We start from the raw sequence: 15,886 nt of genomic DNA on the forward strand, positions 1-15,886 counted from the left end.
GATTCAGACAGAACTGGATTTACATCCCAGCTCTATGCTTTCTCTGAGATGTTACTGTAATGTCTCTGAGCCTCAGCTTCCTCATCTGTAAAGCAGCATTGATTGGAACAGTAATACTGATCTCAGGATTACACAGGACATGAATGAGACACTTGCTTTGGTGCCAGGCCACCATAAGCACTCGTGATTCAATACATGTTAGCTTTCCTGTGGGCCCAAACTCATAGAGGGCAGGTCTGTGTCTGTCCCACTCTCACAGCTGAAACCACAATGCCTGTTACAAAACAAGTGTTTAATGAATATGCTTTAAATGATATTGATGAGTATTAATATTCCCAGTTTTAAGATGAGGAAACTAAGGCTTCAAGACTTTAATTGATTCACACCTCAGTTATTCACAGCACTTTAGTCAGTCATTCTCTACCACTTCTGCACTTAAATACTCAATGTTAGTCATACATTCAACAAGGGTTTAATAAGTCTAAACCATTTGCACTCAGATTTCTCTTTAGGTCATGATTTGAGCACCTATTAAGCATCAGAAACCATACTAAGTGCCTGGACAAACTTATAAACTCATAAAAACAAGCCCAGTAGATAATATTAGCTCCGTCTCAAATTTAGTTCTGCAAACATTCCTTGCTCACCTACCATGCATCAGTCACTGCAGATCCTATAGCAAATAAGACAGACAAGGTCCCTGCCCTGGAGGCTTTTATACTCTTACAGAGAACACATAAGGGAGCAAATAATGCAAATGTGATCGAAGCAATAAAAGAAGAAGTTCAGGATGCTGTGGCAGCCTAGAGGAAATGACTTCGCCTGGGGCCCAGAAGGCTCCTAAGGAAGCAATGTGAAGGCTCAAAGCTGGGTTAGCAAGAAAGTGTTCACCAGAGGAAGATGGTGGAGGAGGGAAAGCATGTGCATCAGCCTGGGGCCATGAAAAAATATGTCATGTTTGAGAATCTAGAAACAGCAGCACAGAATGACTTGAGCCTGGATAAGATAAGGCTGGAATGCTGTGCAGGAACCAGATGGTAACAGCTCCCTAGGCTTCGAGAAGATCCTTGGACTCCTAGTGCAAGGAAAATGAAGCATTACTGACAGGTCTCAAGCAGGAGCAGGATATAGACACTGAGCATGGATTCAGTCCTTTGTTCTCAAAGTGTGATTTGCAGCCTCAGCATCACCCAGGAACTTGTTAGAAGGGCGCTTTTTTGGGTCTTACCCCATACACACTAAATCCAAATTTTCTGAGGATGAGCCCCACGACTGTGTTTTCACAGGTTCTGTGGCTGGTTCTCAGGTGCACCATAGTTTCAGAACCCCTGGCTTTGGTAGAAGTTCTCAATTTTTGCTACACATTGGAATCACATGGAGATTTTTTAAAATGTTGATGCCCAGGCCTAACCCAAATGTCTGATTTAGCTGGTCCAGTTGCAGCCTGGATATTGAAATTTCCTTCCATCTTCCCCAGGTGATCTCAACGTGCAGCCAGGATTGAGAATTGTCATGTCAGAGAGGTTGCAGGTGAACAGGTCAGCGGTCCAGAACTGAGCCAATGGCAACCTGGCCTGGGGAAGTGGCTAAACAGAATAAGTGAATTCCAGAGATATTTAGAAGGTGACTGCACAATGATGAAGGGATAAGTCAATCTAATTCCTAGCATCCTCTCTTCACAAAACCACCTGCTCCAGAAAATACCCCTGAGCTTTGGCTGCCACACACCCACCCGGAAAGATAATGCCCACTCTTCTTTGAATGGCTCAGTTTCCCTGTGTCCTCGGGATAGTGCAGGTGAATTGGACCATCTCCCAACCCCAGCTGTGAAGATTATTAAGATGATCCATTTAAAAAAAAAACACACACACAGTTGTGTCCCTCATCGTGGATAAAAACCAGTTTCTGGCCTCAGGAGTACTAAATTATAGCCTTGAACTTGTAGACCTGCATCCTCTCCAGGGTATCATGCTAAATGCTTTACAAGTACCATTTTTCATTCTCATTACAAGCTTCTGCTGTTGGCATTGTTACTATTAGGACTCCCACTTTGGAGAAGAGGCAAAGACAGAGTTCCACATATCATGCAGTGTCACAGAGCTGGTAAGTGGCAGAGCAAAGATTTTAGCCCAAACTGGAACTGTTTCCAGTTCCTGGGTGTCTGACCACTGTGCTCCTATAGATATTCTGGTGGGGAAAGGAAATCTGAGATGTGTGACACGATAGAAGTTTTAGGTTCTGGCCTGGCTGGCAGTGCCTATAGAGCCAGGTTGATGCATGGCTCAGGTAGTCAAGGAGGGCTTCCCTGAAGAAAGAGGGTCTGAAACGAGACCCTGAACGACATGTCACATTTGAAATGGGAAGGAGAGAGGAGGTCATTCCAGGACCGGGTGAGAATGGGAAAAGACTGGATGAGTACTGCAAGATCATAAAGGAATAGATTGGTTTTCTGTCTGGGGTATTTTTATGTATTTATTTGCTGTTTGCTCAGAGAATCACTGCATTTGGAGCCCTTGTGTTATACTTACTGCATTGCCAGAAGCCAACAAAGACATAAAACTGGTGACTCAAATGCAGAGGATGTTCTTACTGGCTGGCAAACTCTGGGAACTAAACCCTGCATTTTGTAATCAAGAAGAAGTACCTCCCTAGATGGGAACTTTGACCTACTCAAGGTCTTCTCTTAGAGAGGAAATAAGACATGGCAAAGAAAGACACTAATGATCTTATTGTAACTCTTCAACAGATGAGGTACTATCTCTTTGGGTGATTTTTATAAAAACAGAATATAATTGAATATGCACGGAACACCAAATTCCACGTTTTCTCTAGAAATAACCCTGGAACAGAGCCCTAGCAAAGACAGATCACAGGCAAGCCTGCAGACTGCACGAGATCCACCCCCAGTAATAAAAATAGAATAATAAACCTGCACTGTGTTGAACCCCTACAGTGTGAAAATGTCTATTATGATCATCATTACAATAGTCCTCTGAGGGTATTACTTTAACACTACAGGTACAGACGCTCAGAGAATTTGAGTGCCCTGGCCCTGGTCACACAGTTGAGTACGTGACAGAGGCTGCATTTGATCTTAAGGTTTTCTGATTCTAAAATCCATGCTCTACTTTCTAAGGCCTGTCTCTTCTGCGAAGGGCCAATTATCTTGGAAACTACTTGGCAAACTACTTAATCTTTTGAAACTTGGTTTCTTTCCTCAAAGCAGGGGAAACCTGGTCTGCCACCTTTAAGTGTTATTAGAACCCGAATTTGCATCAGGATGAGCTATGCAGGCTGCAGAATGTCAAGTACTAATAGCCACTGAGATTTACTGAAAATGATGGCATGCTAGGCATCCTGCTAAGGGTCACACACATACCATCTCATTTAACCTCGCATGAATCCATGCAGTACGTATTATCATTATTTTTGCCATCTTAGAGTTAAGGGAGTTGAAAAAAATTAAAGGTTCAGGCTCAGAGAGGTCTCATAATTGCTCAGTGCTGCTCGGCCTCTACGTAGAAAAGCAAGGATTTGAATCTGCATAGTGGAGGGGGAGTGCTTATAGACCACATTCTACAGCGTCATCCGAGGTGGACGGAGGGGAGACAGGACAGCAGAAAAGGAGTTTGGAGGTGGCAGCCAGGTGCTGAATGCAGTGAAGTAGCCACGGTCCAAACCTCAGTACATTCTTGAGACAGAAGCTTGGGCACCCACATCCCCTGGAGGGGAACTGACGCTGTCCTGGCTGTAACTTTCCAGACTGCAGTGTGCCAGGAGGGCAGCATTTGCTGGAGCAGTTTGTCTGTGAAGGAGGAGAAAAAAACACAAGGCTGCGGAGAAAAGGAGGACTGTACCAGCTGATCGGAGTGCTTTATAGGGAAGTGCCTCTGCCCTCCTCTGCAGTAGCTTTTGGAAGCCTCCCTCTCAGACACTAATCCCTGGGAACCAAAGGGCCAGGCAAGGAAGTGGAGAAAAACAGGGAAAAAAAGATCCACTGAACCTAGGTCAGCAGGTGGCTTGCACCGCTGCTGCAGACAGGCCCACCTGCCTCAAGCCCCCAAAGCCCAGGATTAAGAAGCTGTATCAGGAATATAACTGGTGTCAGGCCTGCAAAGGTCAGTCTTTCCCAATTTTTGCAGAGAATGGCACTTTCCAGGACATAGTTACGAAACAGCAAAACACAGCAAGCTAGAAGTTGGCAGGTTGGGAAAGGGGTCGCAGCCCTCTCACTGATAATTGGGCAACTGTGGGCAGGTCACTTTCCCTCGTTGGGTCACCCAGTCCTTTAGTCAGTCGGCAATTGTCAGAGCCCACGATGTGTTCAGCTCCATGGTAGAGGCTGGGAACGCAGGGAGAAGCAAAAAATCACCCACATCCCAGCCCTCATGGACTTTACCTTGTAGTAGGTAAACATCAACCAATCACAGGAGTGCTTGTAAAATTATAATTGTGAAAAATGCCAATAGAAGTTGAGGTGCAGGGCAGCCCGGGTGGCTCAGCAGTTTAGCACCTGCCTGCGGCCCAGGGCCTGGTCCTGGAGACCCGGGATCGAGTCCTGTGTCGGGCTCCCTGCATGGAGCCTGCTTCTCCCTCTGCCTGTGTGTGTGTGTGTGTGTGTGTGTGTGTGTGTGTGTGTGTGTGTCATGAATAAATAAACAAAATCTTTAAAAAAAAGTTGAGGTGCATGGTGCTGGGAGAGCTTGACAGGAGAAACCAAGTCTGGAGGGTCAGAGAAGAGTTTGCTGCCAAGCTGAAGGATGAAGAATAAGAAGTGGTTATGAGTCAAGGAGGAGAAAAGGCAGAATGTTCTGGGAGTGGGAAACAGCATATATGCCAACACCTGGCAGCAAGAGAAAACAAACCCTTCCAAAGGCCTCAGTGAGGAGCCCAGTGCCATTACTGAGGGAGGATGTGGTGTCCGACAGGCCACGGACCTCTGCAGGGCCGACACCCGGCTCAAGCTTACTACACCATCTCCAGTGCTCCTCGTAACCATACTTCTGGATCATTTTCATTGTAGTCCTCAGGCTGAAGTTGCTCCATTCGTTCTGAGCCTGAGTACCACAGATTTTTCCAGAAAGTAGAGCAATTATTCAAATAATGCATAAAGTAATCTGCCTGTTTCTCTTTAAATTTTCTGCATGTTTGAATCATGTCTTCTTCTTGCTTGACTAGAGACTGCCTTGCAGCAATAATAATGATGAGTTTGGAAGAGTCCAGAGTTGGGACTTGCCCCCATATCATTGTAAGGTGCCAACCCAAAGAATTCAGGCATCCATAGGGAAAGTTGATGCTCAGGGATGTCTCCTGTCAAGGCTGATCCTCCAGGGCCTCTCGGGCTAATGAGGCGATTCCAAACCCCGGCTCAGTGATGATTTCTCTCATCACCCTAGAAGTCAGACAGAGTGTTCCCACCTGGCTCCCTCTTAAACAGACATAGAGATCCATTTACATAGTGGGGTTGCTTCCTCCCTGTCTCCTCCTTCCAAAAAAAACTGGATGTGTCCATGGACATGAGAAAAATGATGCACACAGGAGAATTGCCTAGGTGAGCACATCCCACAGTGTGCTGTTGGATATTCAAACATACCACACACAGGGTCAGATAAGTATGGGAAATGTAGGGCTGCACCAGGTTACCATCTCACCAATGGGTTCTGTCGCCCTCCAGGAAGGGGAGAAAGGGAGCCAGCTCTAAGGGGCCACACACCCCTTTCTCTGCAGGGCTGGTGTCCCCAGAATATACCTTTGAGAAATGCTTGTCTAGACTTTGCAGGGACTCCTGGGACGTAATAGTGAGGTTTGTCATTTCTCAGGTGAAGGGACTGTAGACAGAGAAGTCGACTTTGGCCCCAGGTTCCCCAGCTACGGGCAAATTAAGGACCAGAACAGGACTCCTCTTGTCCTCACCAGAGCTCCCCAGCCCTGTGTCTTGCTTCTGTCATAAATCTCATGAAGGGCAGGGAGAGGAGTTAACATCTGATGAATGAATGCCCACCCTAGAATCGGGATAATTCTAGAAACTATTTTCTAAACTATAGGACCTACTATGTGCCAGCCCCATGCTAGGTGCTTTGCATGCATATCATCTCACCCAGTCCCAAGAACACACTGAGGCAGATCTCTTCTGTTATCCCAGAACACCAAAGCTTAGGTCCCTTGTTCAATCCCTTTGAGGAAGGAAATTGCAAAGCCAGGATCTGGATCCAGGTGGGCCTCCTTTCCCTTGAAACAATGCCACACATCTCATTTAGCCTTTTCAATAGCCTTGCAAGAGAAAAGGAAGCCCCACGTAGCAGCTGAGGAACCTGAGGCTCTGAAGTTGAGAAACCTGACAAGGTCATGGAACCAGGGAGTAGGATAGCTGGGCCCAGACTCCCCACCACCCTATTGTCAGGCCTGTGTCTTCTGCTGTGTGGTGTTCCTACAGGTGTAAACCAGGCCAACAGCAATGCTGGTCTGCGTCCTTGCCTCTGCATGGACTAAAGGGGCACAGCCATGAGCTGGAAAGAATCCCAAGCCTCTAGATAGCCTGGAACTGATGGCTTAGGTGATACTTGTAAGCACTTAGGCAGTGCTGCACTCAGCTCCCCATCACTTTAAAGGAAAAGTGCGGGGAAATAGTCCCTTTGCTTAGCAGGGAAATCATGACAACCGCCATGCTGCCTCTGCTTGACCTCTGCTAGTAGGAAGATTATTTGTCTAATTAGGTAAAGAGCCTTCATGCACATGTACATATTTTAACCCTAATGAGCTGTCAACGGAAAGGTTTGCCCTTGGCCTGGTTTGCCAGCTGATCTTTCCTTTCCTTGGTGGAAAAGGCCAGTGCAGTAAACAGAACCTTGTTTCCATGGAAGCTCACTCTCTGGCTTTTTCTTTCCAGCACTTGAAAAGGTAATTACTTGATTTCTCTTTATATTTTTGGATTTCATACAGTGGGGCTGTCAAGCTCCTCAATCGAGGATGGCCTTCTCTATCATGCCAGGCTGTTTGAGGGAGCTTTGGTTGCATTTCCTTTTTCATCCTCCCTTCAGATCATTAGCTGTCAGGCAGCAGTGTCTGCCTTCCGGTCACTCCTGCTAATTAAAGCCTAACAGAGCAAAGGGACTTGACCCTGGAGAATGTTAACCATACTGGGAAGCAGGGAAATTTGTCCAAAGTTGGGAGCCCCTGATCCCTTCCTTTCTAGGGCACGGACTATAGAACAGGACCCCCACAGCCACACCACAGAGGGACAAGGTCCCAACTGGCACATTCTCCTCTGAATCTTTGACACCCCACTGTGGCCCATGTCAGAAGTACAGCCACCGTGGGCTTGTTTGATAACACCATTTCCTGAGGGCTTGTTCAGGAAACTGTATGCCCAGCACTGGGCTGAGCACTTTATACCTGGTGTCTCAGTGAATTCTCATGGTAGCTTTACGTAGATTTTTAAAAAAAAAATTTTTTTTAAATATTTTATTTAAATTCAAGTTGCCGGGATCCCTGGGTGGCGCAGCGGTTTAGCGCCTGCCTTTGGCCCAGGGCCCGATCCTGGAGACCCGGGATCGAATCCCACGTCGGGCTCCCGGTGCATGGAGCCTGCTTCTCCCTCTGCCTGTGTCTCTGCCTCTCTCTCTCTGTCTCTCTCTCTGTGTGATTATCATAAATAAATAAAAATTAAAAAAATAAATAAATTCAAGTTGCCAACATACAGTATTTTGGTAGATTTATTACACTGATTATTCAGATGAAGAGACCTGGAGCACAGAGAGGTTAGGTAACTTGCTTAAGGTCACACAGCTACTGGGGGCAGAGCCAAGATAAGGACAGACTAATTGCTCTCATTTCTTGGAAAGGGCTCTGGCACTGCTATAGCTTTCCAGAAGCAATCAGCCAGTCATGCCAGGTGAGGAAGAGTAGCTATTTTTCTGCCCCCTGGTGGTGGCTCTATGTGTTACACTGTCCCATGTATAGAAGGAACAGTGAAGAGCCCTGAGTTAGTTCATTGTCAGGACTGGTTAGGAAACCAAACAAGGCACTTAAGAAAAAAGCCAACATAATGCAGAGCAAAAGAGCTTCAGTTTAAGGCAGGATGGACTCCATTTCTAATGGGTCATACCACTTGCCCAGCTGTGTGAACTGCAGCAAGTTCCTGAACCTTACTGAGACTCCGTTTCTTCACCTATAAAATGGGGGTAATAATGGTACCTACTGCATAAAGTAATTTCACATGTGAAACTTCCCAGCCTGCCCTGTGGAATGTTCTTCAGTGAAATAATTGTGTGAAAGACAAAATTAAATGTAGTTCAATAGGCTTATTTATTCTAGAATTGCTCAGAAACTTAATCATGCTCATATGTATTGTAAGTTTTCAGGAGGGAGAAGCATTTCCCGACCCCAGAGTCCTTTTCTTAAGAATGCACATTAATACCTATTCCTTAAAACCTTTTAGAAAAGACTGAAATATAGGGCATAGGATACCTGGACTTGACATACACAGCAATAAATGCTAGTCTCGTCTCTTGTGCCCTAGATGTTCAAATAATCTTATCTGTTCTTGCTAAGCTCCATGGAGGCAGCGACTAAATCTATCTTACTCTTTCTGTATTCCAGTATCTTGGCATATCAAGAGATTCCAGAAAAGTCTGATAAATGAATGAGTAAATGAGAGAACACATGAACTAATGAATGAAGGATAGTGTAGATCTAGCCTGCTCATCTTCATTGCTGGCATTGTCTGCTGTCTCTATTTCCATTTGATGAGGCCAGATGCCTATGTAAAGTTTAGTAACAGGGATGGTTCTATTGGGTGGTGTTTTCTTGTTTCACTTTTTATTTATTTACATATTTATGATAGACATAGAGAGAGAGAGGCAAAGACACAGGAGGAGGGAGAAACAGGCTCCATGCTGGGAGCCTGATGTGGGACTCGATCCTGGGACCCCAGGATCGCGCCCTGGCCCAAAGGCAGGCGCTAAACCGCTGAGCCACCCAAGGATCGTCCTTGTTTCACTTTTAACCTCTCTGAAGACCATATCTTCTGACAGAATTGCCAACTTTAGCCCCTAGCCAAATCATTTTGTTGCTTCTCAGTGAAGAAGTCAGACATTTCGTTTGCATATGTATTTTCAACAACACATTTCTGAGTGTTCCCAGTGGGTTGGCACCTGGAGCTAAAGAAGTCTTGGGCTTCCAAGGGAACTGAATGAAGACAGCTCATTGGCACTTAAAAACAACACGGAGGCTACCATGTTTCCCATGTGCGCCTGTTGGGAAGTTGTGATGGATGACTCCCTGGGCAGCAGCGTAACTGCTTTTAGTTGGTTCTCTTTATATGCATGTAGAATAGTATTTCCAACTAGTTCTCTGGGTATTGTATGGTGCAAAAAAATAAAAATTTAAATTTAAATTGCAGAATAACTAAGTTGACCAAAGTCTAGCAGACTTCTTTACCACAGAACTTCTCAGAGACTGTGTATTTTGATACAGCATTTCCGAAACTCAACTGACCATGCTTCTGGAACTCTTTCTACTAGAGTATTTAATAAGATTGTTGTTTAACAGAACATTTTTGGGAAGTGCTACCTTAGAATATATGGCCAAAAGTTGCAATCTAGTCTTTGTGATCTAGATCATAGTCCTGCCCCTCAAAACTATGGAAAGGAGAAGATAAGGCAACTCCTGAATTGAACAGGATGATAAAAAAGCATGGCACAAAGCTAGACAGTTTTTTACGTGTTTTATAAAACAAACCAAGGGGCACCTGAGTGACTTAGTTGGTTAAGCCTCTGACTCATGGTTGCAGTTCAGGTCATGATCTCATCTCATGAGATGGCCCAGCAACTGGCTCTGAGCTTGGGGAGGAATCTGCTTGAGAGTCCCTCCCTCTCTCTATCCCTTTGCCACCTGCCCCTGCTCATGTTTTGGTCTCTCTCTCATACATACATACATACATACATCTTTTTAAAAAGACAATTGATGCTTCAAAAGTATGACCATAAATTTTTTGGTGTTCTTATTTACATCATATTAAAAATAACTTATTTGCTATATCATTTTGTACCAGATGAGATTCTTGGTTTTTTAAGCATGGATCTGGGGAGGGGGTTGTTTTGCTTTTTATTTTATTTTATTTTATTTTATTTTATTTTATTTTATTTTATTTTTTATTTTAGAGAGGGTTGAGGGACAGGGGAGAAGCAGAGGGGGAGAGAGACTCTTAAGCAGACTCCCTGCTGAGCACACAGCCTGTCACAGGGCTCAATCCTACAACCCTGAAATCATGACCTGAGCCAAAGTCAAGAGTTGGATGCTTAACTGACTGACCCCAGGTGCCACTGGATATGGGTTTTTATTTTCAAATTTGTAAATAAAAATGGCTTATAAAGGAAAAGGTCTTAGAAAACTCAGATATTTCTTAAGCTACTTTTTGTTGTAAGTTAATATGTACTATAAAGAGGAATAAACCCATTCTATTTGAATGCCACTTTCCCTATTTATTAAGCTTTTCATGAATAAAACTAATCATAAATCACTGAACAGAACAAACTCAATTATAGTTTAAAGTATAACATAGGCTTGCTTGGAAATAAAAAGAAACTTAATTAATAGAGCAGGGATCAGCAACTATGGCCTGCCACATGTTGTTGCACATAAAGTTTTATTAGAACACAGGAATGCTCATTCATTTATGTATTGTCTATGCCTGTTTTCACATTTTATTGGAAGAATTGGGTCATTTCAACAGAGACCTTACAACCCTCAAAGACTAAAGTATTAATGATATGGCCCTTTACAGAAATGTTTGCCAGTCTCTTTTATTTTTTTTTATTTTTATTTTTTAAAAGATCTTATTTATTTATTCATGAGAGACACAGAGACAGAGACACAGGCAGAGGGAGAAGCAGGCTCCATGCAGGGAGCCCGACGCGGGACTCAATCCTGGGTCTCCAGGATCAGGCCCTGGGCTGAAGGCAGACGCTAAACCGCTGAGCCACCCAGGGATCCCGCCAGTCTCTTTTAAAGATATGATGAGGATACAGATTATGTAACCAACCCCTTCATTTTATATATGGGAAAATCAGAGAAGTTAGGGAGTTGTCCAGGTTTATTTATGTTTAGGTGTGCTGATTCTTATACCCTAATAGCTCTAACTATAGAGAAGACAAGGCTAGATTTCAATTAGATACCAACACCAAGTCAGTGGTAGTGGCCATGTGGAGTACTAGCTGAGAAAGTCTTAGGGTTCAGTGAGAAGGAATGCAATGATTGGTTTCTCATGGTCTAGAGGTGGGACAGCCATAGAATATATGCCATGTAGGCGCTATAGATAAGCACTATGTCTGCTCCACACATTTCTCATAGTTATATTACTGTCTCCTTCCTTGTATTTCTGTCATGTAAACACTTTCTTCATTGGACCAAAACAGAGGCACTGCATTGGGTCCTCATTACAAGTACTGCTACCTAGTAGTTCCAAAGTGATTCTTGTGCAAGTTCATTCAAATGTTTTTCCTAGCAAACGCCTACCACATGGTAGGGTTTAACTTATCATTTCCTTCAAATTGGGTTTGTCTGTTATAAGATTCTTAACTTTTAGTGAAATATGTCAATGGGCAGTGGGTGGGGCATGTAAAATGCAAAGTCATGAGTTCATTGGTTTTTGAGATCCAAACTGAAATTCTCTGCATTTGTGTTTTTGTGCAGCTGGACAATCCAGATGAGCAAGCAGCCCAGATCAGACGAGAGCTGGATGGACGTCTCCAAATGGCAGACCAAATAGCCAGGGTAAAGAAGCTTTGGGGACATTTGCTGGGGGACCAGGACAAAATCCTACACAGGAAGCACACTGATTATTAAGGGTCATTGAAAGATAAAATAGGGAAGCAGAGTGGAAGAAAGATGAGGACAATCACATGATTGGGTTTTCAACTCTCCTTTTCATAGCGGCTCTCCCAGAGATAGCATATACATTTCCCATACTCCAATCAACAAAAAAAGTCCAGCCTCCCCTTTCTCCCAAATCCCTGCCTTGGATTTCTGTCTATTGAGCATGTCCTCTTGGATATTCCCCTGCATTTCAAGTTAAATGTGTTCAAAATCTAGCTCCTTATTTTCTCCTTCCCACCATACACAACTGGCTATATTGGTTCCTCTTTACATGCTCTCTGGCATTTTCTATGGATGGGACCTCCTAGGCATTCTCAGTTTCTCCTTCCTCCCCACAACACTGCATGCTCAGTCAGCCACCCAGATCATTGATTCTGCCTCTGAAATGTGGGTCAGATCTCTTGACTGCTTTCCAGCACCACCGCTGGTGCTTTTATTCAGTCCCTCATCCTCATCGCCTGATCTCACAATAGCTTCCTAGTAGATATTCTTGTCTCCATACCTGTCCCTCAACTATCTATCCTTCACACAGTTGCCTTTCTAAAACTCATGCATGAACATCTCAAAAACAGCCTCAAAATGCTTTAGTAGAATCCTCTATTGTCTCCTGAACAAAATCTAACCTCTTCAGAATGATATTCTAGGCTCCTAGTCCACAGACTAGATCCTTTCTTACTAGGCTCACCTCCCATAACTTTCCTACTAGAAATTCCCATTCCACAGAGAATGTCTCCCTCTGAATAGTCTAACAGGCCCTTTCCAGCCTCAGTGACATTGTACCCACTGGAGTGATCTTTTTTTTTCTTCTCCATTGAGCAAACACTCTTGCTCAGCCTTTGGTATGCAACTTAAAACGCCTTCTCTAAGAGCTTAGCTAGTTCTTCTAACTCTTACGCTTTCTTCATACCACATATAAACCTTTATTATAACAGTTCATTGAATGGTGACTATATTTTTACATGTCTGAGTCTTCCAGTAGAAAGGATTTCTCTAGAGTTGGGATTACGTCTTACTATTGAAGGCTAAACCTAAGTGTTCAGTTCATACTATTAATGCTTTTGCTGTCATTTGCATTATTATTGACAGTAGTGATTCTAGTCATATTGAGTGTTGATTTCATTTCATGCATACTAAATGCTTTACATGTACCATCTCATTTAATCCTTAAAACAGCTCTATAAGAATATTTCAGTTATCATTTTTGTTTTAGAAGTGGGGAAATCAAGACTGAGCATGATAGGTACTAGTTAAGGTGCTACACTAGACTCTTAAGTATATCTAAATATGAGGGCTGAGACAAGGGTGAGGCATTCACTTTAGGTGCAAAATTTAATAGCAGGAGGCCAAAAATGCAGTAAGCAAGATAAATAACATTTTAATGAAATATTTTTAATAATAATTAATGTAAAATCCATGAAGAACAAAATAATGACATTTTAAATAATAAGGTCTTATTAGTTCCTGTGGTAACCACAGAACACATGTGCCTGTGAGGGTAGGGGGCTATGGGAGATAGTAGGGAGGATGGGCAATTAGCAGAGCTTGGCATTCCACCTTTCTCTCCATGGAAAGAAGTGTCTTAGGATGTGGACACACAGGAAGCATTTCCACTAGAAGAGAAACCAAACAGCTAGAAAATTTGTTTGTGTTTAAGAAGCTTTGTTGAAATATTTTGCATCTTGTTTTTGGACATCTTCAAACTTTATAGTAGAGTCAGTCTGTTGGCTAAAAATTATATGCAGCTATGGATTTGCTGAATGGTAGCCTAAAAGACTCTTAGGTTTGAAAATCCTGCTTGATGAGGGAGAAAACATCAATAAGACTTCAGAATTTACTTCTGTAAACTCAGTGTCTCCTCAGCAGATAATCCAGAAAACAGAGATCATTTGGTCCATTCTCTACCTTTAAGCAACTATTACATCCCCAAATAATAAGTATTCATCCTATTTGAAGAAAATCACACACACATGCACACACACCCCACACACACTTCAAAAACAAGTTCATGGCACCTTTATTTTAGTTGTTTACTTTGAGGCTTCACATCATCATTTAAGAAACTAGTATAGACTAATTTCAATTTTTAAAAGACCATGAATGAACAACTGTTACATAGTGAGCCAAATTGCTCATCTCTGGATAGCAGTAGATCAAAGAACTCTCTCCAGCCCATACACTAGATATTCTGATACCAAGTAGGATATTATTGACAACTTTGAACTAAACTTTCTTAGGCAATGAAATAGCTGATTAAAGTGAATTGGGATCATTTTTTATGAAGAATGGAGAATCACTTCAAAGTATATGGAGTATCCTCCAAAAACTTAGAATATTGAGCATTTATTTTTCTTTTTAAAGATTTTATTTATTTATTCATGATAGACATAGAGACACACAGAGAGGGAGAGAGAGAGAGAGAGAGAGGCAGAGACACAGGCAGAGGGAGAAGCAGGCTCCATGCAGGGAGCCCGACGCAGGACTCGATCCCGGGTCTCCAGGATCATGCCCTGGGCTGAAGGCAGGCACTGAACCGCTGAGCCACCCAGGGATCCCTGAGTATTGAGCATTTCTATGAGAGAGTCTGCCCACCACTATCTTCTGTTCTCATAGAAATGGACTATCTTCCTCTTCATTGTTTATTCATGCCAGTGGTTTCCTTGCCACAGCTAGTTAGTCCTAGAAGTGCTCTTTAACCATATGGAACCAATCATAGTTCCCAGCCTGCCCTGACCACAAGTGATTGGTCCAGAAATGGATGCCTGATGCAACTAAACCAATGAATTACTTCCCTGGAACCTGTAGGCCAAGAGGGCTGTGTTTCCTCATACTAGAAAGATGTCTACAGTTGTGTTTAATTCTTCCATGTAGGGTAAAGAAGATAAAAGAATGAAGTCAACATACAAAGAGATATAGAGACATGGAATATACTGAGACCCTCAGTATAGGTTGCACCTATTCTTGAGCCTTAGCTATGTAAACTGCTTTTCCCTCAGTTTAGTTGGATTCTGAGAAAAATAAATTCTCTTTGCCTAAACCAGCCTGGTGAATACTGAGGGAAATTGAGAAATATCTGCTAAAAATTCAACAAAATACCAATATTTTAGATATTGGCTAGTTTATGAAGGGATATTGAAACAAAGCACCTCTGCTTATCTTCTTTTAGAATACCCTGATTTTTCTATTTATGGTATCACAGTGAATTCAGTGAGAGTGTGCAGTTCAACCCATATGGCTGAACATCAGCTCCTGTAAATATCATAACCAGAAATTCCTGGATAGGAGACAGGCAAGATGGTGGCGTAGGAAGATCCTAAGCTCACCTCCTCCCACAGACACAATAAATCTACAACTGCATGTGGAACTGTCCCCTCTGAAAAGGGCCTAGAAACTGGGTGAGCAGAGCCTCCACAACAGGGGACAGCACTGACACAGGTAAAAGTGGCAGAGACATGGTCTCACTAAGAAAGAAACCACACCCAGATGCAGCATTCCATTCCAATCAGAAGGATCTCAGAAATATAGAAATTATTGCTGAGAAGCAAGAGATTTGAGCTCCACATCAAAAACTTCAACCCTTAGATCCCACACAGATCAGTTCCCAAAACACCAGGCTTTGAAAACCAACAGGGAATGCACTCAGGAAAACTATAGAACTGTAGAGAAAGTAAAATTGCTATCATAAGGCTTAAGCACAGACTCACCCCAAAAACTGGTACAAAAACACAGGATTGCAAAGAACATAAACTATAGGTGAAGGGGATCCACTTACTAATCTTGGAATGTCAACCAGTAAGGCAGAGACTGCCAAGCCTCTCCCTGAGGACTGAGACACTGGCTACAGCCAATTTTCCTATTTCATTCTGCTGTGCTGTTCTTGGTGCTGGTAGGCACTATTGTGGAATCCTCCCTTTAGACTGCTATGTCAGGAGATGTGACCCTTGCAGCCAAAAGGACAATAACACCACCCACCAGCATACCTGTAGTACTCACTGCCAGGCCTTACAGTCAGATG

General features: G+C 43.2%; 1 protein-coding gene across 6 annotated transcripts in view; it reads left to right on the forward strand.

The window, feature by feature from the left end:
• The window catches only part of CADPS (calcium dependent secretion activator), a 466,408-nt gene that overhangs the window by 197,605 nt on the left and 252,917 nt on the right, over positions 1-15,886 (forward strand). For all 6 annotated transcript variants that reach the window (XM_055344208.1, XM_055344212.1, XM_055344209.1 and 3 more), the window contains exon 4: positions 11,692-11,772. In XM_055344208.1, coding sequence (XP_055200183.1) covers positions 11,692-11,772 — 81 coding nt within the window. The remainder of the gene's footprint in view (positions 1-11,691; positions 11,773-15,886) is intronic.

This window comes from Nyctereutes procyonoides, unplaced genomic scaffold, assembly GCF_905146905.1.
Source record: "Nyctereutes procyonoides isolate TBG_1078 unplaced genomic scaffold, NYPRO_anot_genome, whole genome shotgun sequence".
NCBI classification, from domain to species: Eukaryota; Metazoa; Chordata; class Mammalia; order Carnivora; family Canidae; genus Nyctereutes; species Nyctereutes procyonoides.